The 21,372-nt window shown below is 41.3% G+C and overlaps 1 protein-coding gene across 2 annotated transcripts; it reads left to right on the forward strand.

The window, feature by feature from the left end:
- Window positions 1-909: 909 nt before the first annotated feature.
- Window positions 910-20,568, forward strand: atp2a1 (ATPase sarcoplasmic/endoplasmic reticulum Ca2+ transporting 1). 2 transcript variants are annotated; one of them, XM_014414636.3, is made up of 26 exons: window positions 910-1,068; window positions 1,161-1,297; window positions 2,286-2,303; window positions 2,743-2,825; window positions 5,815-5,919; window positions 7,637-7,775; window positions 8,371-8,451; window positions 8,542-8,627; window positions 11,519-11,674; window positions 11,805-11,946; window positions 13,104-13,270; window positions 13,360-13,448; window positions 13,531-13,633; window positions 13,725-13,856; window positions 15,019-15,144; window positions 15,268-15,486; window positions 15,606-15,717; window positions 15,812-16,035; window positions 16,134-16,354; window positions 16,466-16,668; window positions 16,823-16,908; window positions 17,077-17,210; window positions 18,448-18,565; window positions 18,783-18,900; window positions 19,377-19,424; window positions 20,275-20,568. In XM_014414636.3, exons 2-25 carry the CDS (start codon window positions 1,180-1,182, stop codon window positions 19,379-19,381), a joined length of 2,985 nt encoding a protein of 994 aa, XP_014270122.2. In that variant the 5' UTR covers window positions 910-1,068; window positions 1,161-1,179; the 3' UTR covers window positions 19,382-19,424; window positions 20,275-20,568. The 2 variants fall into 2 exon arrangements, with proteins under 2 accessions (XP_014270122.2, XP_014270120.2); XM_014414634.3 differs by lacking the exon at window positions 19,377-19,424.
- Window positions 20,569-21,372: the final 804 nt, after the last annotated feature.

Here is a 21,372-nt window from a genome sequence, read left to right on the forward strand (position 1 = left end):
TAAACACATGGGTTTAACTTTATTATCTAGCCCAGTTACAAAAAAAATGTTGGCTGTGTAAAATGACAATAAAAATATATTGATTACCAAACTGTAGAAACCTATATTTAAAATAGTGCAGAGCAGGCATATTGAAAAGCCACAATTGATTAAATAATTAATTAAATGTATCAACAGGTGCGCCTCTGTATTAACACAGAACATGAACTCTGAAATATCCATCAGCAACCTAAGATTCTGATTCATCAAACCACTGGATATTTTACCGCTTTGCATCAGTTTGCTTTAGGTGATCTCGTGATGGTAGAAGACGTACACATGCCTGGATCACACTGTGAGCTTTATTTGAAGGGTGGGATGCATGACCATTCAGTTTTAGTTTTCAGTCTCATCTCCTCCACTTAATAATTTCTCAGCTGAGAAGTTTAAGAAGATGAAAATTTTCAACACAAATGAAACAAGTCAAGGGGCCTCCAAGCAGTCCAAATCTGAAAGTTGGGAACTGCTTAAAAATCAGGTACTCAAAATATGTTTCCACTGCTGAACAGTCGACATCTCTCAGTGTCTTTTACGTTTCTTTGTTCATTCACTGAGTGAACAAGTGTCCACCTGTGTCTACAGACATGTGGACATACACGTGCCCACCAGTGTCCATTCAGACAGTCTTTATGTTGCCTCTCCATGCTAACCATGCATGTTCTCTTATGCACATCTTATTTCCAGCATGCTGGGACCCCTCTGCAGTTGCTGCCCTCTACCCCCTCCACCTCCCCCCCTCCCCCCCTGCCTATTCTTTACCACGGGGGCCATCCATGCCCACCTATTTGTGACGTTCTCATCCAATGAGAGGGGGGTGCATGGTGGACAAGCACCAATGGGGCAACTTTTTCATCGCTATAAAACTTTTGAGGACAGTTTGCAGGGTTGCACTTTCTGTCGGTCCAGGGCTCCTAGAGGAGAGCAACAGCCCAGAGAGAGAGAGAGAGAGAGAGGGGGCAAAGAGAGAGAAAGTGTGAACGCACAGGGGGTTGCCAGTTTTTAATCCTAATCCCACTCTTCAAGAAAGTGGTGGGTAGAATTCCGCATCATTTGTTTTACGTTTCAGTGTTTGGCCAGCTGTAATTTCTCTCCATTTTTTTTCTATCCCTTTTGTCTCGAAGCCTCTCCGTTTAAGTGAGGATGGAGAACGCACACACCAAAGAGTCGGAAGACGTTCTGGCCTACTTTGGCGTCACTGAGGACACCGGGCTGTCACCTGAGCAGGTTAAGAAGAGCCTGGAAAAGTATGGCTACAACGGTGAGGGAAACAAAAAGATGGATGGGTGGCTTGATGGATGGATGGATGGATGGATGGAGCACTTAGATGAAGCCTTTGATACAGAGTGGAAATAAAGAGCAGTAGAAAATGATGGTGAATGACATGATGGGAAGGTCCAGGAGCACATGCATCAGATTTAGCTTGAATGAGAGGCGGCATACATACGGAGTACCTTGGAGGTTAACAAGATAAAATGGCAAGAGTAGAGACACTGAGGGAAATGGGAGGGGAAGGTGAAGGAGGACAAGTAGTGGCAGTGTCGGTTTCAAAGCTGTGTGTGACTTTGTGATGCTGGTCTAATTAAGGGAAACTATCCGACTGACACAAAGCAGGAGTTATGTTTGTGGAGCAGGTGCCTCAGGGTGTCAAGTTCCTGACAACTGCTACTGGTTTTAGTTTAGATTGAGGGTAATTTGTTTGTATTTTGAAACTGAGCGCACGAAAGTCCCTTTTTGACTCAAAGTCAAGATATTTACTTTTGTCTCAGCAGATGGAGTTCGCTGAGTTTTTACAGTCTCATTGAGCTTTATAAAGAAAGCATCAGAGGCCTTTTTTTCTTGCTTATCACAGCAGGGAAAGCATAGGCATGAATGTAACTGTACCCACATTACTGCTTGGCTTAAGGGTTCAAATAACAGGAACTGGAAAATCATGAATATTCCTACCTCTGCTTCACATTTAATTCACTGGGGGGAAAAAGTCCTACATTCAGTAAAATGAAGAGGAATCATGTTTTTTGAGAATGCATTTTGGAGTAAAGTGTTATTGTTTGTTGGAGCAGGGCCTCAGTTTGGTGAAGAAAGTGTAAATTGTGCAATGTAATGCTTCCTTTATACTGTGTATTTTGTACTTGATGGTTTTATGGTCAAATCGATTGACCTGGCTGCATGTTTCACTCTGCAAATATCAGAACGAATGTAGTAAGTGTTGTGCTTTACTAATGTTCTCTGTCTCTCATCACCAACAGAGCTGCCAGCAGAGGAAGGTGAGCCAACCCGAAACATTACACACCTGCATGCTTCCTTTAACATCCCAGCTGTTCCTTTCACTTCCTGTCATGACTGCTCCCTTGTGTGTGTGTTTATCACTTGTTACTGACTCCATTCTAGCAATGATGTATATACACCACAGAAACTAATGGATTGTATCCACATCTGTTGTGCAATGAACTCAAACTAAAGCAGCAACAGTCTTTGCTGCTGGGTTTGGAGCAGCCCAAAGTGGTGGGAGGATATTAAAACAAAGAGTCAGCCATCATTAATCAAATATGTGTTTTCACCTAAATCACAGTCACTGCCTTTTCCATTTAATCCGGTTTGTTTATCAGACTTACATGTATAATAACAGGAATTCTTAACACTGTATCAACATTGAATTTGATTTAATAGATGGGCTATGTCTATTTATTTGAATGTGTTTATCAGGCAAAAGTATCTGGGAGTTGGTGGTGGAGCAGTTCGAGGACCTGTTGGTCAGAATCCTTCTACTGGCAGCCTGCATCTCTTTTGTGAGTTTCATGATGCAACCCCCTGTGCGACCATCCATTTATCCAATGCAAAGCACCTACTTATGTAATATTCATGAAGTGTTCAATGCAAGGAGCTTGCACAAGTTCAAAAATCATTCTTTATTATCTTGTAGTGAAAAGATGTATTTTTCTATTTGTGCAGAGGTGCCCCTTCCATCCCTGTCTTACATTTACTAACACCAGATCCATTCAAAAGGAAATGGACAAAGCAGAGGAAGACTAGCTAACACAATGAATTAATGAACAGGATATATTCTCAGCAGTACTTGTAAAAGTTGTGTTTGTAATTTCAGTGATGGACACCACATGTAGTAGATTCTCTAATCTCTTCCTATACTTCAGACACCATGTGTTTAATTAGTTTTCTTTTCACTCTTTTGCATAATTTTCCAATTTGCCTCAAAATATGAAAATTTTCTCCCAGGAATTCAAGTTTTAGATATCTGGCAGATCACGTGTTTGATGGGTTATTTAGCATTAAGCTGAGGTTGAGCAGTTAGAAAGTCTAGTTAGCATTCGTTGTCCTACAGCAGCAGTAGTCAGTGTTGAGTTGTGTTACAACGCTCTGCAGTTCCCAGAAGCTGAACACTAAAAGTCCAAGAGTGTCCGTTTGGTGCTCACACCTGAGAAGGCCTGAAACATTCTTGAACTCTGCCAGATTTGTGGGCGTATTTCCTTTACACTGTGAGAAACAGAGTGTAGCAGTATAGCAATCCTTAGGGTACATTTTCTCTCGTTTACCAGTGCTGAATATATCCCAGAGTTATGTCAAGATGTTAACATTTTTTTGCAGCTAGAGCTAACCATGCTCATGTGGATGACTCCACCTCTAATTTAAACTTAAGAATATGTGGCAACTGAAGTCAAACACCCCTGTTTTGTTGCCTTTCAGGTCTTAATTTTATGTTACTGTTTATGAACGTCGTTCTTACATAATTGGGGGCTTGTCTGGGATCTGGGGCTGCATGTCTTTTGACTCTTTACCAAACACACACACACACTTCAGCTGACAAAACATCATTCGTATCATCACGTTATTAGATTACCTTTAGTGCCATTCTCACTGACACGAAGAATCCCTCTCCCCTCCTTGTTGCTCTCGCCAGTGCAGCTTTATGAAGGCGACTAGGTTCTTCACATTGTTTTAATCTTCGATTGCTCCCCTCAGGGCTCCCTCTACAGCTGTCACTATAGCCTTAGAAGGCCTGACATGCTGCGTGTGAAATAGCGAGAGAACAAGAGAAAGACGAAAAGAGAGTGGCAGTGCATGTGCATGGCAGGACCTTTATTTTAAGAAAGTCTCAAGCCAGGACGAGAAACTATATCCTTAGACAAAGGTCAGGGATGGAAGGAACGAGGGATTGCTTGGAGCAGGAGAGAGTGAGAGACAGAGACGAGGGCGGGGGGCTGGGGATTGGATTGCACAATGGCATTGTCTGTTACAATGACAAATGAGCGCAATAGATTCAGAGTCATATATGGTTTCTAAAAGAGAGAACACTAAATACTGCAAATACATGGTCATCCTATTCATACACACAGGAATGCTTGACCACTGCAAGGTGTTGACAGGCCCTGACGCTCAGTCTGGAGATCGATTGTGTCTTTGAAGAGAAGCACAGTGAAGACAGACTGGAGAGAGCAAGCAATCAAGCCTACTTTAAAAAAAAAGGGGGGGGGGGGGGGGTGAGAAAACATGTGAGCTGAAAAGCAGGCGAATGGAAAACAAGGAAGACTGTGATGCTGAGCTAAATGCTAAATGCTACAAAGGAAGGATGGGAGGGCTTTACTCTTTTCTCTCCGCTTGGGTCCGTGCTCCGGTGGCCTGCAACTAATCTGTGTCAGTGTCAACACGAGGCCTTTCCGAAACACACCAGCATCAGTAACGTGTAGCTCCCGCTCACAGGGGCGCACACGTGCGCGAATATAGGTTTAGAAGAGTCACATGTGGAGAACTTCACACATAGGATAGCGTACGGCGCAACAGTGACAAAGAATAATGTCATTTGATCCTACAGCGGTGCAGAAATAGCTCCGAGCCGTGACAAATATATGTTTATGTTTATGCTACTCAGCAGTAAAAGATAATACTCTCACCCTGAGCGACAGGTGCACAACAAACGTAAAGACACTTCTGTATCACGGGCTTAGCGATAGTAACAATGTATCATTTTAACTCGAGAGGAAAGTGTCGGCGTGATGAACGGGCACCTCTGTAAAAGAAAAAGAAAACTGTCTTAGAGTTCGTTTGTTTTTTACAGATATTGTATATTTTTGGTAACACATTATAATGTGGCCAATGATTAAGCATGTAATTCCCTTGTAATTAAATATTTTCTTAGAAATTGCAGTATAATTATACTGACCTACAAATGAGAGGCACACTAAAAATGGGGGTTAAAAAGTCAGGTTATTGCAAATTATTATGGTGATAGTAACTTTAAGTCATGTATAAGTAATTTTTAGTAGTACCTACGTTGTGGGGAGAAATTATACTGTTTTTTGGAATTAATTCACTTCCCCATCTTACATTGTAAGTACACTGTATTTGTTGTGGCGTGGGCCATATAATGAAGTAGGTTAATTGTCCCATGTATTTTGCAAAAAAGGGAGATACTTCTTTCCTGTACACTCCTTTAAAATTTATGTTTGAACAGTGATTGAGAAAGAAAAAAAATAGATTCAATTAACTAATTTATTAAGTACAAATGCTAAATATTTGTTGTAATTTAAGGGTCAATTATGAGAGTTTACTATTCTGCCATTGTGATCCCTGGATTTTGAGCGTAAGATCTGCTAGTCAACTGTTCCTCAAGGAAATTTTAGGGATTTTTTGTTTTTTTAGAAATAAAGTTTCATCATAATTAGAATTTTAAGGGTTTCATTTTGACAACTTCAGTGTCTCATCATCTAATTTTAAACAACAACTCCTTCAACTTTGGACTCTGTCTGTGTGTGACTGTCTCAGGTGCTGGCTTGGTTTGAGGAAGGAGAAGAAACTGTGACTGCTTTTGTCGAGCCCTTTGTCATCCTCCTCATCCTCATCGCGAATGCTGTTGTTGGAGTGTGGCAGGTCAGTGAGCGCGCATAAATACACACACACACACACACACACACACACATATTCAGAAACAACTGCAATCCCAAGGCCACATACCTGCTCCTGAATACTGTCTTTTGTCCACATACACACACCTAAATAGACTCTTATACTTAGAAACAGTCACGCCCGATAAATCACGCACATCGGCGGCCTGCTCAGGCCTTGTGTCCTTTACAGAGAGCACACACACTCCTTAGATCTCAAAGATCAAGCAAAGCCAGAAAGAGAGGCATGACGTAAACAGGAGGTGAAAAGGTGAAAGGTTAAGCCAACAGGGGGCATGGAGGGAGGCCACGGACCGGGTCCCGTTCCTGCCTCGAAGGGCCAAACTGCTGCGTTACAATCCACACTTTGCAATCCTCAGTAAAAATACAGAGGGACGATCACGTTACCGCAGGCTTGCGTTTTGTGCGTGTATGGTTGAGAGGTTCATATCAACCCTGCGGCAGTCATTTGGAAACTATGCACAAGGATTCACACATGGGGGATGAGGAGGAGAATGGAGAGAGGGAGGGCAGCTGGCATAAGTTGGGCTTTACACTTTGAGGCAGTCGGGGGCAACCTTGGAAGAAACCACAGCCTGACATCAGGCTGTCTGACTTCTCTGCGCCGTCTGCTTTTACTGGGAAATAATTCAACATGACGAACAAGAAACGACTTTGAAAAGCTCACAGTCGTTTCTTGTTCGTCATGTTGAATTTAAGGACTTCAACCTGCTGCAGCACAAGTCCTGCAAAATTATGGTTGCACAACCTCTCTTTAAATTTGATTATTTAAGCTGATGGACTTTAATAAAATACAAACATCAGGAAAACCTCATGATAATGGACAACAATGCCTTCAACCATCAATCAGTCACTGGTATCAGCAACCTTATCCCTCATTACTAATGCCAGTGCCTGATGATTATCTGCCACAGCAACTTTGGGTGCTCAAAAAAACTATGAAAAAAAGGCTAAAAGCGCTTGTTTTTATTAGTATGTTGTCCTAGAATAAAACAAAATCTGTGCATTCTGCCCTCAAACATTACAACATATAGTGACATTCATTAATATTTATTATGGCTCAGTGGTGCAGTAGTTAGCACTGTAACCTCATACCAAAAGGTTTTGGGATTTGAATTCACTGACGCCTGTGTGAGTTTCTTTTAATAACAGGCACAGGAAACAGGAAAACCAGGGCTGAAAATGTGGGACTACAACAAAGGCAACAAAGACAACTTTTGCTTTAGGAATGTACATAAAATCAAACACATACAAAAAAACACGTACAAAATAGTATTTTTGTACCAACAAGGTGATGTGGACACATGCACACCAAGCTCTTCTTTGACTAAATAACTCCACAATTTCCCATTCTGGACACATTATCTAACGCACACCCAAACACTTACCCTGTTTCATTCATGCATTGGGGCAACTTGCCAAGGACACTTTGCCTGAAGACTTTGTTAAGCTTTTTTTTGTTATCCTATCAAAATATATTATATTTAAATACATTTCTATTCAGGTCATTTAAAAAAATGTACTGAGCATCTTTTTAAAATAATGATCTTTTGATTAAAGCCTTTTTATCTATCTAAAAACTGACCTTTAACATGTCACATGTGACAACTATCATGCAAAGGACTCGAACATCAAGGAGCCGGAATGATTATGTGTTTGCTCTGTGTGCACGTTTGAAACAGGAGCGCAATGCAGAGAGCGCCATCGAGGCCCTGAAGGAGTACGAGCCTGAAATGGGGAAAGTTTATAGGGCAGACAGGAAGAGCGTGCAGAGAATCAAGGCCAGGGAGATCGTTCCTGGTGATGTAGTGGAGGTCTCTGGTAAGCTTTATCTGCTGCATTTATTCAAAGCCCATCTAGCCACTGAAAATCCATAAATGTGATCAGAATTAAGATGAGATTAACTCCCCAAAGCAGTCTACACATAAGCTTGTTCTAGTCGAATTCCAAAACCTTGTCTGTAATGTGTCATTTAAATTCAAGTGTTTGAAATCTGAACTTCTCAACTTTGCAAGTGTGTGAATACAAGACTGTCCTTCAAAATCAACATGGCCCCTTATAAGGCAGTGACAGAGAAAAAGGAGTTGGGGGGTGAGTGAAGGAATAAGCTTGAGTATAAGCACTCACTCCTCTGTCTCTCCCCTCTGTTTGCTGTACACCTGTTCTTTTCATTTCATGATCTCCCCAAGGTCTCCCTCTCCCTCTGACTCTTACTGTGGTATCGGTTTTCAACAACAACACTATCCATCCAGAGTGCTAAAACCAGCCCCCCTTCCTCCCCACCTCCTCCAGCCAGCTGTAACACTGCAGTCAGATTGTCTTTGCACTGTAATACTGCCAAACCAATAAATCACTAAAGAAACAAATGTTAATGAAGGGCCTGCTTTTGTGTATGTGTTTGTTACGTGAACACTAGTTGGTGACAAAGTGCCAGCTGATATCAGGATCATCTCCATCAAATCTACAACCCTGCGTGTGGACCAGTCCATTCTTACTGGTATGTGTTTTGTCGCAGACAAAGAATAAATAAATGAATTAATTAATTTTTCTAATTTCCGTCGCCTTCCCTGACCGCTCATCTCTGCAGGTGAGTCTGTCAGCGTGATCAAGCACACAGATCCAGTTCCAGACCCCCGAGCCGTCAACCAGGACAAGAAGAACATGTTGTTCTCTGTGAGTCTTTTTCCTGCTTTCTCCTCTCCTTGACCTTTAAATTTCCATCGGGCGTCTCAAAACCCACCTGCTGACTGATTTAACTTCCAATTCGACCTCATTATTCCATGAAAATAACCATTACAGCAGACATTTTGCATGTCATTGTTGGGAAAACCATAGGTGTAATGATGAGAAATTTTGGACGTCATTTTGGATGTCAGCACAGGTGGCACTTCATTATCACCGTCATGCTGACTTCGTGATCTGTGCTGCTTAAAAGTATTAAGCAATTAACTCTTACTTAGTGAGCCAGTTCTGACATTTCAGAATAAAAAAAAGAACCTACGTAATTAAATTAATTGCTGATTCAGTTAATTCAACACCTGCAGGGGTCTTGATACTGAGTCTGCATCAAAAACTGTCCCAAACTTAAGGTAATTTCCAATCACTGTCTATTGCTCTATCATAAATGGAAGATAAACATTTTCTTTAGATTTTCTTTTTGTAAAGATGTTATTTTATTACATCACTACAGTAGCATTAGATCCTTTATTCACTAACATGGTTCATGACTATAAGTGACAGAAACTGATACACTGCTATACTTTAGCTAACACACTTTACCAGAGACTATATTTAACAATTGTTCAAATACAGCCATTGTAGAAAATACCAAGCTAATATCAGTCTGGTAGCATGCTGGCTATATATAAAAAATGGACATAGTCACTTGAGTCCACTCTAGAAACTGAGCAACTCCTGGCCGCTAAGGAAAATGTGTAGGTTGAGGCCAGTTGCCTTGAAATTGATTGTTAATCCTTTAAAGCCTGAACCCTGAAATAATTGTCAGAAAATTCAAATTTCCAGCACAACTGAGTGTTTATTTAACTTTGTGGCAATTTTTTTAAATGCAATATTAATTTGTATATATTAATTTTAACCTCCTAAGACCCAAACTCTTCCACGACATGCATTTTTAATTTCTCTTTGATATTTGGGCATATTGGGGCCTGACGAATGTAATAACAAAGAATTATCCCTTTTTTTTTACCTTATTTTTGTTTTTAAGAATAATAAGAGCTACATATGAGGATATCATTTCAAATTTTGATAGAACAGTAGCAGTATAATGTCCTCGTAAGTGGATATCAGGCCCATGTAGAACAAAATTAAGTATTTTAGTCTAAATAACCCAAAATGTGATGTCCACATATGCGGACGCCAGGTCCTAGGAGGTTAATTTGCGTAATATTTGCTACATCAAAACATATTGTTTGCATTTTGTTACTTTGAAAGGTATTGTGCAATGTATTTTGATTTTTTGATGGGGAAAAAGTATAGAAAAGTCACAAAAACCCATTGGTGAAAACTGGTCAGAGAATACTCCATACAAAACTTCCTTGTAACTTCCTTCCCTTCTTGGTCACTAGCAGATTTCTACAGAGGCTCATAGTTTGCACTGACTTTACTCTGAGCGGCAGTGAAACTGAAAAGTGTAACACAAATTAGAAGTGGAGACCATTTGCTTTCAGTGTAAAAGTTGCGCCTTTTCAAAAAATGTTGGCTGCAGCACTGAGGTACAACATTTACTTTGAATGCAGATAGTCCGATTTGCATTGCAGTTTCTCAAGTTTCACTACCGTTCAGCTAGTTAGCAAGTGTTTGCAGACAAGTTGGTGTCTTCCATGCAAACTACAAGTAATCACTGCAATCTGCTCGCAACCATAATCCTAGCAATCACTGGGGAAATACATATTTTTCCTTCATAGCCAGTGGTTGTATCAAAAATTATATGTAGAACATCAATCAAAAAACATGTGCAGGTTTGTTAATTGCTGTCATGAAGCTTCTATAGATATCTATCTACCGATATTGGATGTACTCTCATCTATAAGAGACTGTAGAACCAATAAATACACATTGCTACAGTGTACTGCAGGGGTGGGCAACTCCAGGCCTCGAGGGCCGGTGTCCCTGCAGGTTTTAGACGTGTCCTTGAACCAACACAGCTGATTTAAATGGCTAAATTAGCTCCTCAACATGTCCTGAAGTTCTCCAGAGGCCTGGTAACGAACTAATCATGTGATTCAGGTGTGTTGACTCAAGGTGAGATCTAAAACCTGCAGGACACCGGACCTTGAGGCCTGGAATTGCCCACCCCTGGTGTACTGCTAGCTTGTTTAGCAACATGGATATGGTAATCATTTTCAGAATTATTTGGATGCTAGTTTTACAAACTGAAAAAAAAACCCCGCAAAAATAAAAATAAAAGTAAAAGTAAATTTAGTTACCAGAAAAGCTGGACACTCTGCTGAATATCTGGTAAACTAAATGCAGAATAACAAAGGGTTATTGAGTGGGGAACAAAGAACATAGCCTGCGTAGTTGTCTATTTTATTATGAATGGGACCGTACTTTTCTTTGCTACATTATACTGAACAAGCAACCCGCAGATTGAGACCATTAACTCATCAAGAAAATGTTAACAAAGGTCACCAATCAAGTGAGCAGCAGCGCCGTTTTCTCATAGTAGTCCCCCTAGGTTTAAGGCATTTCTGCATTAGCATTAGCATTAGCAATTATATGGTATTGTTTATATATTCACCAACTGATTGTGTTAAGATAAGTACCCTTTGTAATTAACACTACACAAAATTCATTTTAGGTTGTTAAAAAAATCATTTGCACTTTTGAAGTTATTAATAAACCAAATTATAATAAAGAATAAATATTTGACCTCATGATGAGGATGAGTAGTGTCAAAACAAAATGTTACCACACTCATTATGTTTAACCCTTCAGTCATCACTTCTGAGTTCACTGGCAGCCTCATAGTTGTGTATTTCAGGTCCAGATTTTCCATCCATCTTTCCAGTAGTCATGTCACTCTCTTTCGAATCTCTGTTCAGGGCACCAACATTGCTGCCGGTAAAGCCATTGGCATTGCTGTTGCGACTGGTGTCTCTACCGAGATCGGCAAGATTCGCGACCAGATGGCTGCCACCGAGCAGGAGAAGACCCCTCTGCAGCAGAAACTGGACGAGTTTGGAGAGCAGCTCTCAAAGGTGGGTGAGACGGGCAGTGTCTGCAACAGTTAATTTCATGTCATGTCTTAAACATTTTAATATTGCTGGCTTGAGACTGAAAATTACAACTAATGTCATACACGTCCCCCTATTGCTGCTTGTCCTGCAGGTCATCTCCCTGATTTGTGTGGCCGTGTGGATAATCAACATCGGTCATTTCAATGACCCCGTCCATGGAGGCTCCTGGATCCGCGGCGCTATCTATTATTTCAAGATTGCTGTGGCTTTGGCTGTGGCTGCTATTCCTGAAGGTAAGCCCCCGGGATTAACTTCTATTTGATTGCTCAACCACATGAAACATTCACGTCCTGTAGCTCATCTGCGATGCTGCTTCCAGTCTGTTCAAAAGTGTTTTTGTTAAGTAATCTTTTTTGCATGTGAAAAGGAATAAATAAGACACCTTCATTCATGTTCTTCTTATTAAGACGTCGTAACGTATGTATGTATCAGTATGTATTAGTTTTCAGAGCAAGTTTGCTCATTTCAGTTCAGTTTTTATTGTATGGAAATTTCCAAATTACCAACCCTTTAAAGTCCAGTGCGTTGTTCAATCTTAATGGTTGGAAATAGGACCCTGAATCAGACACTAACAACCTTCCAAATAAAGCTGCCTTGGCTATTGCCGGTTCTTGCCACTCCCTATCCAGCAGACCGTGCAGAAGGCTTTGGAGACTCTCCATGAGCCTCTTAAGCTGAGTTTTCAAAGTTAAGGACCAGATTAGAACTGACAGAAACAGGTGTATTCCTCAGAAAGCAGCTGATGACCAGTACATCTCTGATTTGCACACTAGTTTTATTAAACTGCAAATAAAAATGTGAGATTAAAGTTTGTGTAGACAAAACCTCCTTGAATTCAGCTCTTAGTAAAACATTTGAACTTTCATATACCATCTTCTTTGTGAGGCAAGAACATTCTCATTTTGATGATGGGGACATTCTCCCCATCAGTCAGCTGTAAATTGTGCCAAAGTTAACTGGAGAGCACAACCTGATGATGCCAAAAGAACAACATAATATGCACACATAGATGCTGCGATAATGTCACTAAACTGGACAATCTCCAGACCTTGACCACACCATTGTTTTTGCCAAGAATGTGAACACAGATCACCCTCCATGTGCCGGAGTGCTGAATGACTCATACCAGCCCTTCCCTTAGGAGTAGCATTGGAGAGCACAGTATTCTGGATGCGGTCCAGCTGATGTGTTAAGGGCTGTGCAGGGACCCCCACTGTTGTCACCCTGCCAAGTGGCAGAATCCCTGAAGTCCAGCTGTTTTTTAATCCAACATTTGTCCTCATCTCTAAAGTTCAATCAAGTTTTGTCCAGCATTCAACTCGTTCTTGTTTTAAAGCAGCTCAATTTGTTCAGGGCTTCTCTGATTAAGCTCTCCCACTTCTCGTCACAGGCCTGCCTGCTGTCATCACCACTTGCCTTGCGCTGGGAACACGTCGTATGGCCAAGAAGAACGCTATCGTCAGAAGCCTGCCTTCTGTGGAGACCCTGGGCTGCACCTCGGTCATCTGCTCCGATAAGACCGGCACCCTCACCACCAACCAGATGTGTGTGACCAAGGTGGGTACACACAAATAAGCCTTCGCACGTTTTCATTCAAATAAAAGGAGATCTGATAAAATGTCGTTTTTTGCCATGTTTCCACGCAGATGTTCGTCATCGATAAAGTTGAAGGCGACAGCGTTTCCCTCTGTCAGTTTGACATTTCGGGCTCAAAGTACACCCCAGAGGGAGAAGTGTAAGAGACAGAATCAGCACGCGACTGCCATAAACGGCCTAAAAACCAAACAAAACTAACGAGTTGTGTCTCTTTTGACCAGAACAAAGAATGGTGCGTTTGTGAAGTGCGGACAGTATGACGGATTGGTTGAGCTGGCAACTATTTGCGCACTGTGCAATGATTCTTCTCTGGACTACAACGAGGTCTGTGGAGGAGGAGTTTATGCTTCCGCTGAACAGCCTTATTAAAATGCACTTAGCAATTTTTAATGAACTCCTTGTCTCGTTGATGCAGTCCAAGGGCATTTATGAGAAGGTGGGTGAGGCCACTGAGACGGCCCTGTGCTGTTTGGTGGAGAAGATGAATGTGTTCAACACTGAAGTGCGCAGCCTGTCCAAGGTGGAGAGGGCAAACGCTTGCTGTTCCGTAAGTCTGTCAAATATCTGATACAGTATGTAGCAAGTTACTCTTTATACAGTCAGCCTACTAACCTACATGACATTTGCTTTAAAAGTAAAAAAAAAGTGAGTCAATATTGAAATTAAATATATTGGTTTGCCATGTTGCAGCATGAAATATGAACACATAAATGAGCTAACAAGTTTCCCATATCAACTTAAAGTATGATGATGTCTGGGCCTTAGCAGGATAATAAAAATTCAGCCAAAATGCAGAAGCAGTATGTGAATAACTAAGCATACCCTTACTGCTTCCATGGGAATCAAGATGGTCAGGGACAGCCAGGTGCTGCTAATCAAATGCACCTGATTAACTGATCATCAGGAAATGTGAGCACCTCTTTAAAAGCAGCAGTTTTGGCAGTTTTGGAGCATTGAGGCGTGTCTTTACAAATTTTCAAGTAGGAAACACATCGGCAATGATCTTGAGAATAGTGGATTTGGACTTCTGGAACAATGTCCTCTGAACATATGAGACCACTGTGGAGAAGTCTGGCTGTAATGCACAGCATCACATCTGCTGAAAACTAAACACAGCATATCAGCTCAAAGACCTCAAACCAACTGTCAGCACCATGGTGGAGGAGTTATGATTTTGGCTCATTTTGCAGGCATAGCACCTGGGCACCTCGTAGTCACTGAGTTGACCATGAACTTTCTGTGTACCAAAGTATTCTAAAGTCAAATGTCACAGCTAAAGATTGACTGGGATGTGCAACGGGACAATGACCTCAAGCACTGCAGCAAATCAACAAGAGAAAGACTTAAAGAGAACAGAATCAAGGTGTTACAGTTATCTATTCGAAGTCCAGACCTCAAAAAGGATAAAAGAGTACCCACAGTTATTTTTGGCTTAGGTTTTATTATAATGACACTACGTAAAAGTGACACAGATAATGACACTAAGCGCTGTGTCGTTTTTCATCTGACTTTGAGCTTAAATCATTTTAGGATTGGGACCAGTTAACTTTTTATTATATTCTGATACATAAAAGCTCCCAGATAGCCAAAAAAAAAGAAAAAAAGCAACAACTGTATGGCAGGTGCAATATTTAAAATGTTTATGTGTAATATGCAGGGCCTGGTTTGAGGTTTCTCCAGTTCACCTTCCTCCCTTCACTTTCTGACAGGTTATCAAGCATCTGATGAGAAAGGAGTTCACCCTGGAGTTCTCCAGAGACAGAAAGTCTATGTCAGTCTACTGCTGTCCTGCTAAGTCGGCCAAAGCACCTGTGGGAAACAAGATGTTTGTCAAAGTGAGCGTGGAACATCAGCCAAAGATGAAAATAATACTTGAAAAAGTTGTTCTGAAAAAGCTCCAAAAGAGACAATTTGATGTTTAAGAATCACAAACGAATGATTGCATTTCCTGTCTTCAGGGTGCTCCAGAGGGAGTTATTGACCGCTGCACTTATGTTCGTGTGGGTACTAACCGTGTACCGCTGACTGGCCCGGTGAAAGACCACATCATGTCAGTCATCAAGGAATGGGGCACCGGACGCGACACCCTCCGCTGTTTGGCCCTGGCCACATGTGACACACCTCTGAGGAAGGAGGAGATGAACTTGGAGGACTCAACAAAGTTTGCAGACTACGAGGTTGGAGAGTGAAAACAAAAACATGAAGTCACTGTAGTCCCTAATGGAAGACTTGAGCATTTCATTTCTTGCTCAGCTGTAGCTCAGACATAGCTCAAACCTTTCTTTCTTATCCCCAGACGGACCTGACCTTTGTTGGCTGCGTTGGTATGCTTGACCCTCCTCGGAAAGAAGTCATGAGCTCCATTGAGTTGTGCAGGGCCGCCGGTATCCGTGTCATCATGATCACTGGTCAGTATACATATCAGATGCAGATCAGCAGTCTAATTTTAAAAGAAATCGAGCAAAGATTGACCTTTTCTGTCCCCCAACCCGACCACTCCAGGTGACAACAAAGGTACGGCTGTGGCCATCTGCCGCCGCATTGGCATCTTCACTGAGGATGAGGATGTCACAGGCAAGGCCTTCACCGGCCGTGAGTTTGATGACCTCGCTCCATATGACCAGAAGAAGGCCGTTCGAAAGGCTTGCTGCTTCGCCAGAGTTGAACCAGCACACAAGTCTAAGATTGTGGAGTTCCTACAAGGCTTTGATGAGATTACAGCCATGGTGAGGAGAAAAGAAATGAACCTTTGATGAGTTTATTGTGCTTGATGTGACAGGTTAAATATGCTGTTCCTCCCATTTCACCTCGACCCATCACCCAGACTGGTGATGGAGTGAACGATGCCCCCGCCTTGAAGAAGGCGGAGATTGGCATCGCCATGGGCTCTGGCACTGCCGTTGCCAAGTCTGCCTCTGAGATGGTCCTGGCTGACGACAACTTCTCTTCCATTGTGTCTGCTGTTGAGGAGGGTAGAGCCATTTACAACAACATGAAGCAGTTCATCCGCTACCTCATCTCCTCGAATGTGGGCGAGGTCGTCTGGTGAGCGCATTACGCTTCACTTAACTGACACTTAAGTTCAACGTGAGTTCTTGTCCTGCATAAGAAAGAACTTAAAACTAGGCTTGACTTCTGTTTTTTTCACCTCTTCAGTATCTTCCTGACTGCTGCACTCGGTCTTCCTGAGGCTCTGATCCCCGTCCAGCTTCTTTGGGTCAACCTCGTGACTGACGGTCTGCCTGCCACCGCACTGGGCTTCAACCCGCCTGACCTGGACATCATGGGCAAACCCCCCCGCTCCCCCAAAGAGCCCCTCATCTCTGGCTGGCTCTTCTTTAGATATCTGGCCATTGGAGGTACATACTGATACTGCAGACACGACCAGCAGCTTCCTTCAGTAGAGTTTTTCAAGGATTTATTGCAACATGGCATAACACACCAATCATCTTCAAGACTTTAAATGTAGACTCATAGTTTTCATGGGCATATGTTTTGTAATACTTCTTCCAGGCTATGTTGGAGCTGCAACAGTGGCAGCAGCTGCCTGGTGGTTCTTGTACAGTGATGATGGTCCAATGGTCACCTTCCACCAGCTGGTTAGTATCAAATCATCTTATTTGAGAACTTTTCTTCTAAAATACTCCTGGGACTCCTTGTGTAAAATTTCAAACTTTTCAAACATAAAGAACCATCTCAGCCTCTTTCAAAAGCGCTGCTGAAATAAATTAAAAAAAAGGCAATTTATGTTTGTTTCTCTCCATCAGTCTCACTTCATGCAGTGCAGTGAGGACAACGAAGACTTTGATGGTGTCCACTGTGAGGTATTTGAGTCTGCTCCACCAATGACCATGGCTCTGTCTGTACTGGTCACCATTGAGATGTGCAACGCTCTGAACAGGTTTGACTACACTGTGAACCCAAAAGGCATTGTGGGTGCATCGGATCCACCTGAAAACTATGATGTAGTCAAATGTGCCACCAGTTCATTAAATGTTTGGACATTTTGTAGTTTTGCCTTTGTAACCATAACAGTGGATTCCAAACCAAATAGTTTGGATGTTATTGAAGTGAAGATGTTCAGTTTTAATTCAAGCACAAAAATGTGGCATTAACTATTCATTCATCCAACAAGCAAAAGATCCCCGGTTCAATCCCAGGAGAAGATACAAATCCCTCAGAGGGTATCCGACGTAAAAATCTGACTGATCAAATAAGCTATAAGTTATCTGCTGTGGCAACCCCCTTGGAAATAAAGGCGCTTAAAAGTTTCTTCTTCTTCTTGAATTATATATAATCTCCTATTTACAGATGCTCAAAATTAAACTGACAAACTACCATCATTTTAAATGTCAGGATTGTTTGTTTGGGCTTAAACCCACTGTGGTGGTGCACAGATTATGTGCAAATTGATCCAAATGATAAAAACAGTGTGGCTATCCGAATAAGTTACGATAATTTATGGTAGCTGAGTAGTAGTGAGTGCCATTATCTACAAATAAAGAAAATTTATTATGAACCTTTTCCGGAGTGACCAGCCTACTAAAATTACTGCAAGAGTGAAATAATGACCCAGAACAACATCTAAAGAACTGCGGGAAAGGGAGTCCTGCAGTATTTATTCAGGTTATCTTTGTATAATATTAAAATTTGTTTGATGATCTGAAACATGTAACTGTAACAAATATTTAAAAAAAGACAGTGAGGTCAAATTAAATCTTCAGTCAACTCTTTTCCATTTTTAGTGTATATAAAAATATTTCCATCAGCTACTCTTAAAGGATTGAGCACTGACTAAACTGTCACGAACAGAGGTAAAATTCAAATGAGGTCCACTTTAAAAAGGAAAAATAGAAGCTGACGTTTTCATTTTGGAAAAGGTCCAATTTCGCTGCAGGCAACTGCAAGTGACAAATAAAGGCTTCATTCATTTTGACCTTTTCCAAACATGAAAGCTGTGTCGTAGCTCCCATAGTTATAATAAGGAGACAATGAAGCACTTTGCAAACACATTACTATGCAGTCACCTCCACACATACACTTTTTCATGCCCTTTTACATTTTCAGTCTGCATTAACGTACCCCATCCGCTCTGCCTTCCTCCTATCCTCCCCACGTCCCTGCTCCCTCTACACCAGCTTGTCTGAGAACCAGTCTCTGGTGCGCATGCCCCCCTGGAGCAACGTCTGGTTGGTGGCTGCCATGAGCCTCTCCATGTCCCTTCACTTCATGATCATCTACATCGACCCCCTGCCCGTGAGTCTGGCCTCATGCAACACAGCACACATCTCCATTTATATCTCTACACACACATTTCCTCTCTCCCAGTTTCATTCCTTAAATGCTAGTTGCACATATAACTGAGAGAAACTACAGCACTGAAGAAGAAACACATGTATTTCAGGTTTGACAGATAAATAAGCTCCAGCTTAGTGGCGTTCAGTAGTTTTAACATGCCACTGCTGATTCACAGATGATCTTCAAGCTCACTCACTTGAACGTGGAGCAGTGGATGATCGTGCTGAAGCTTTCCATCCCAGTCATCCTTCTCGATGAGCTTCTTAAATTTGTGGCTCGCACATATCTGGACGGTAAGACCTGCTTGACAAACGCTGTTCCATTTTTCTGCCTCCTTTACACGCAGGGTAACAAATATTTGGAAATATTCATGATTCATGATCCAGGAAATGCCCAGTATTAGTCAGCTGTTTGTAATTTAAAAATGATAATGTTGCACATTAATTACTGCAGATCAGATTAAATCTATGAATGAAACATAAACATGATGCTGCAACACACTGTAGCCAGAAACTGGGAATAGCTACATTCTCCTGTATTTTCCCTTTTTAATGAACAAAAGTGAAATTAGGAGTGATGGTTGCAGAATAATTTTCCTCCCAATTAAATGTATTTTAACATTTAACCTGTTCCCTCTTTTTTTTTTTTTTTTAATCCATGGCGATGTCTCCCACCCTTTTCCCTCTAATCTCTATTTCCTCTGATGACTTTTACCTAATCTTCTTCTCCTTGGATGCCCTTCTTCACTGTTCCCTTTCTGACAATCCAGCCTAAACCTCTTCCCCCCTCCTCCTCCATACCCCTGTAACAAAACAAGGTACTCCCCTCTGACTCCAGCTAAAGGTTTAAGCACGCTGCATCTTGCAAGACTTAAAAGACTTTCTGGACTAATGTCTGTGGACCCAGAGTGAAGCTGCATTTGCAATGAAATCAAATTTTAATGCATGATTTGTGTTTACAGCTGGAAGCTGTCGCTGCAAGCTAAACGTATGGCTTTAAGTAGCTTTTAGATTAACACAAAAAAAAATAGTAAAATTCAGATTAGCACATGTGGCATGCTCTGACCGTGCATTCTCCTGCAATCAGAGTTTTTTGCATTTATGCTAAAAAGGTAAAGCATAATGCGAACATTAAAGCATTATACTGAATACTTCTCAGATCAGTCCTCGTTGTTGTGATTTTTAAAAAGAAAGGTTAGTTTTTGGTTATTGCTTACACACAAGCTAAAAAGCAAGTTGGATATTTGAGGAATAAAGCAATGCACTGTGAGAAAATTAAGTGCACATATGTGCAGCATCAGAGATCACAGGAAGACTGTTTGCGTGAGAAACAGTAATTCTGGCTCAATCCTATTTCATCTACACTCAAACTTAAACATAACTACGACAGCAATTTTCTTGCCCTTAAGCAGAAAAGACCCCGCTACAAGCTTTCCTTTAAAACCAGTAAACAGTCTCCATTAATCCACAGAATATATGTGCAAGAGTTAACTGCTGGATTTTAGTTTACTCCAGGAAACAAAGCAAATTGCCTTATTTCTCACAATGTCCAACTTTTGACCTCGAGCTAGCTTCAACCATTGGCCTTTTTTTAAAAACTTTAAATACACCCATTTATCCCCGATGCCTTTACATTATACCAAACAAGCCTTTGTTTGGTCCCTCCAGGCAAAGTCTAGAGGTGAAGAGAAGCGGAGAGTGGCTGAAGCAGAGAGGCACCGAGACACAGAGGATGGAGAGAAAGGCTGAGCGCTCCAACTGAATGAGAGCGTGCAACATGTCACTTGATCAAAAACCCAGAGTGGCACGAATACAAACATATAAGCCATCTGATGATACACCGAAAAAAAGCTGAAAACTATTTTTGTCTGTGTATGTACTGAAAATAATATATAGTGAAAGAATTATTAAAACTATTGTGTTGATTTTATTCTTAAAGAATAAAGATGTGTATTAAAGTAACCGTCAGTTTTCTGAATACCATCTTTTTTGAAATATTACTCTTAGTAGACGAGCAACACAAGATTATGGCTTTAAAGGGCTATTTCACCCATTTTGAGCAGACTTTGGATCATTACAAAAATACTCCCTCTATATTATTTACTGAGATCTGCCACTTCATTCCCCTGCAAAATATGCAGAATTCAGGTTCCACATGACTCCAATCCAGCCTAGAGCACAGCTTTGGAGAAGGTGAAAGACAGTGTGAATTCTGGACTTTTAACTGTATTTTCACAAGTTTTACAGCTTCTCCTGCTGGTAAAGACCTCCCACCGTCAAAGTACACTTCAGAATGGTCTCCAGTAACCCTATGTTGGGCTGGCTACATTGATGTCCTCGATTTGGTTCCCTTCATAGGGACTGAATGAATGGATGAGCCTGGAGGTCACTGGGAAGAGGGAGGTCTGGCCTTCTCTGCTTAGGCTGCCGTTCCTACGACCCAGTTCGGAATAAGTAGAATAAGATGGATGGATTTCGGATTTATAATTACAGGACAGTCTGAGCAATGAGCTATCAATGTTTTCTTGTAATTTTGTACTTTTATTTCTAAAAATCTAAGCTCAGAGATCTGTTTGACTACAGCAGCATTTCTTAAAATTGCACTTTACTTAATACGTTGTCGTGACTCAGTGCTATATAAATAAAATAGAATTGAAAAGAATCTTAAGATATCTCAGGGAATAAATGTGTAGTTAAAAGTCTTCACACTGGTCCGGCACACTTGCAGTAAGATCTAAGTGGGCTGTATGTGGCCCGCGATGTAAA

This window comes from Maylandia zebra, linkage group LG4 (assembly GCF_041146795.1).
Source record: "Maylandia zebra isolate NMK-2024a linkage group LG4, Mzebra_GT3a, whole genome shotgun sequence".
Taxonomy (NCBI): Eukaryota; Metazoa; Chordata; class Actinopteri; order Cichliformes; family Cichlidae; genus Maylandia; species Maylandia zebra.

Excerpts from the sequence above, each read along its gene's own strand:
- atp2a1 (XM_014414634.3), top strand. The coding sequence starts at position 1,180 with ATGGAGAACGCACACACCAAAGAGTCGGAAGACGTTCTGGCCTACTTT. Across the intron at positions 11,675-11,804 it reads TTGGAGAGCAGCTCTCAAAG|GTCATCTCCCTGATTTGTGT; the intron begins GTGGGTGAGACG and ends CTTGTCCTGCAG. Across the intron at positions 13,271-13,359 it reads ACCAGATGTGTGTGACCAAG|ATGTTCGTCATCGATAAAGT; the intron begins GTGGGTACACAC and ends GTTTCCACGCAG.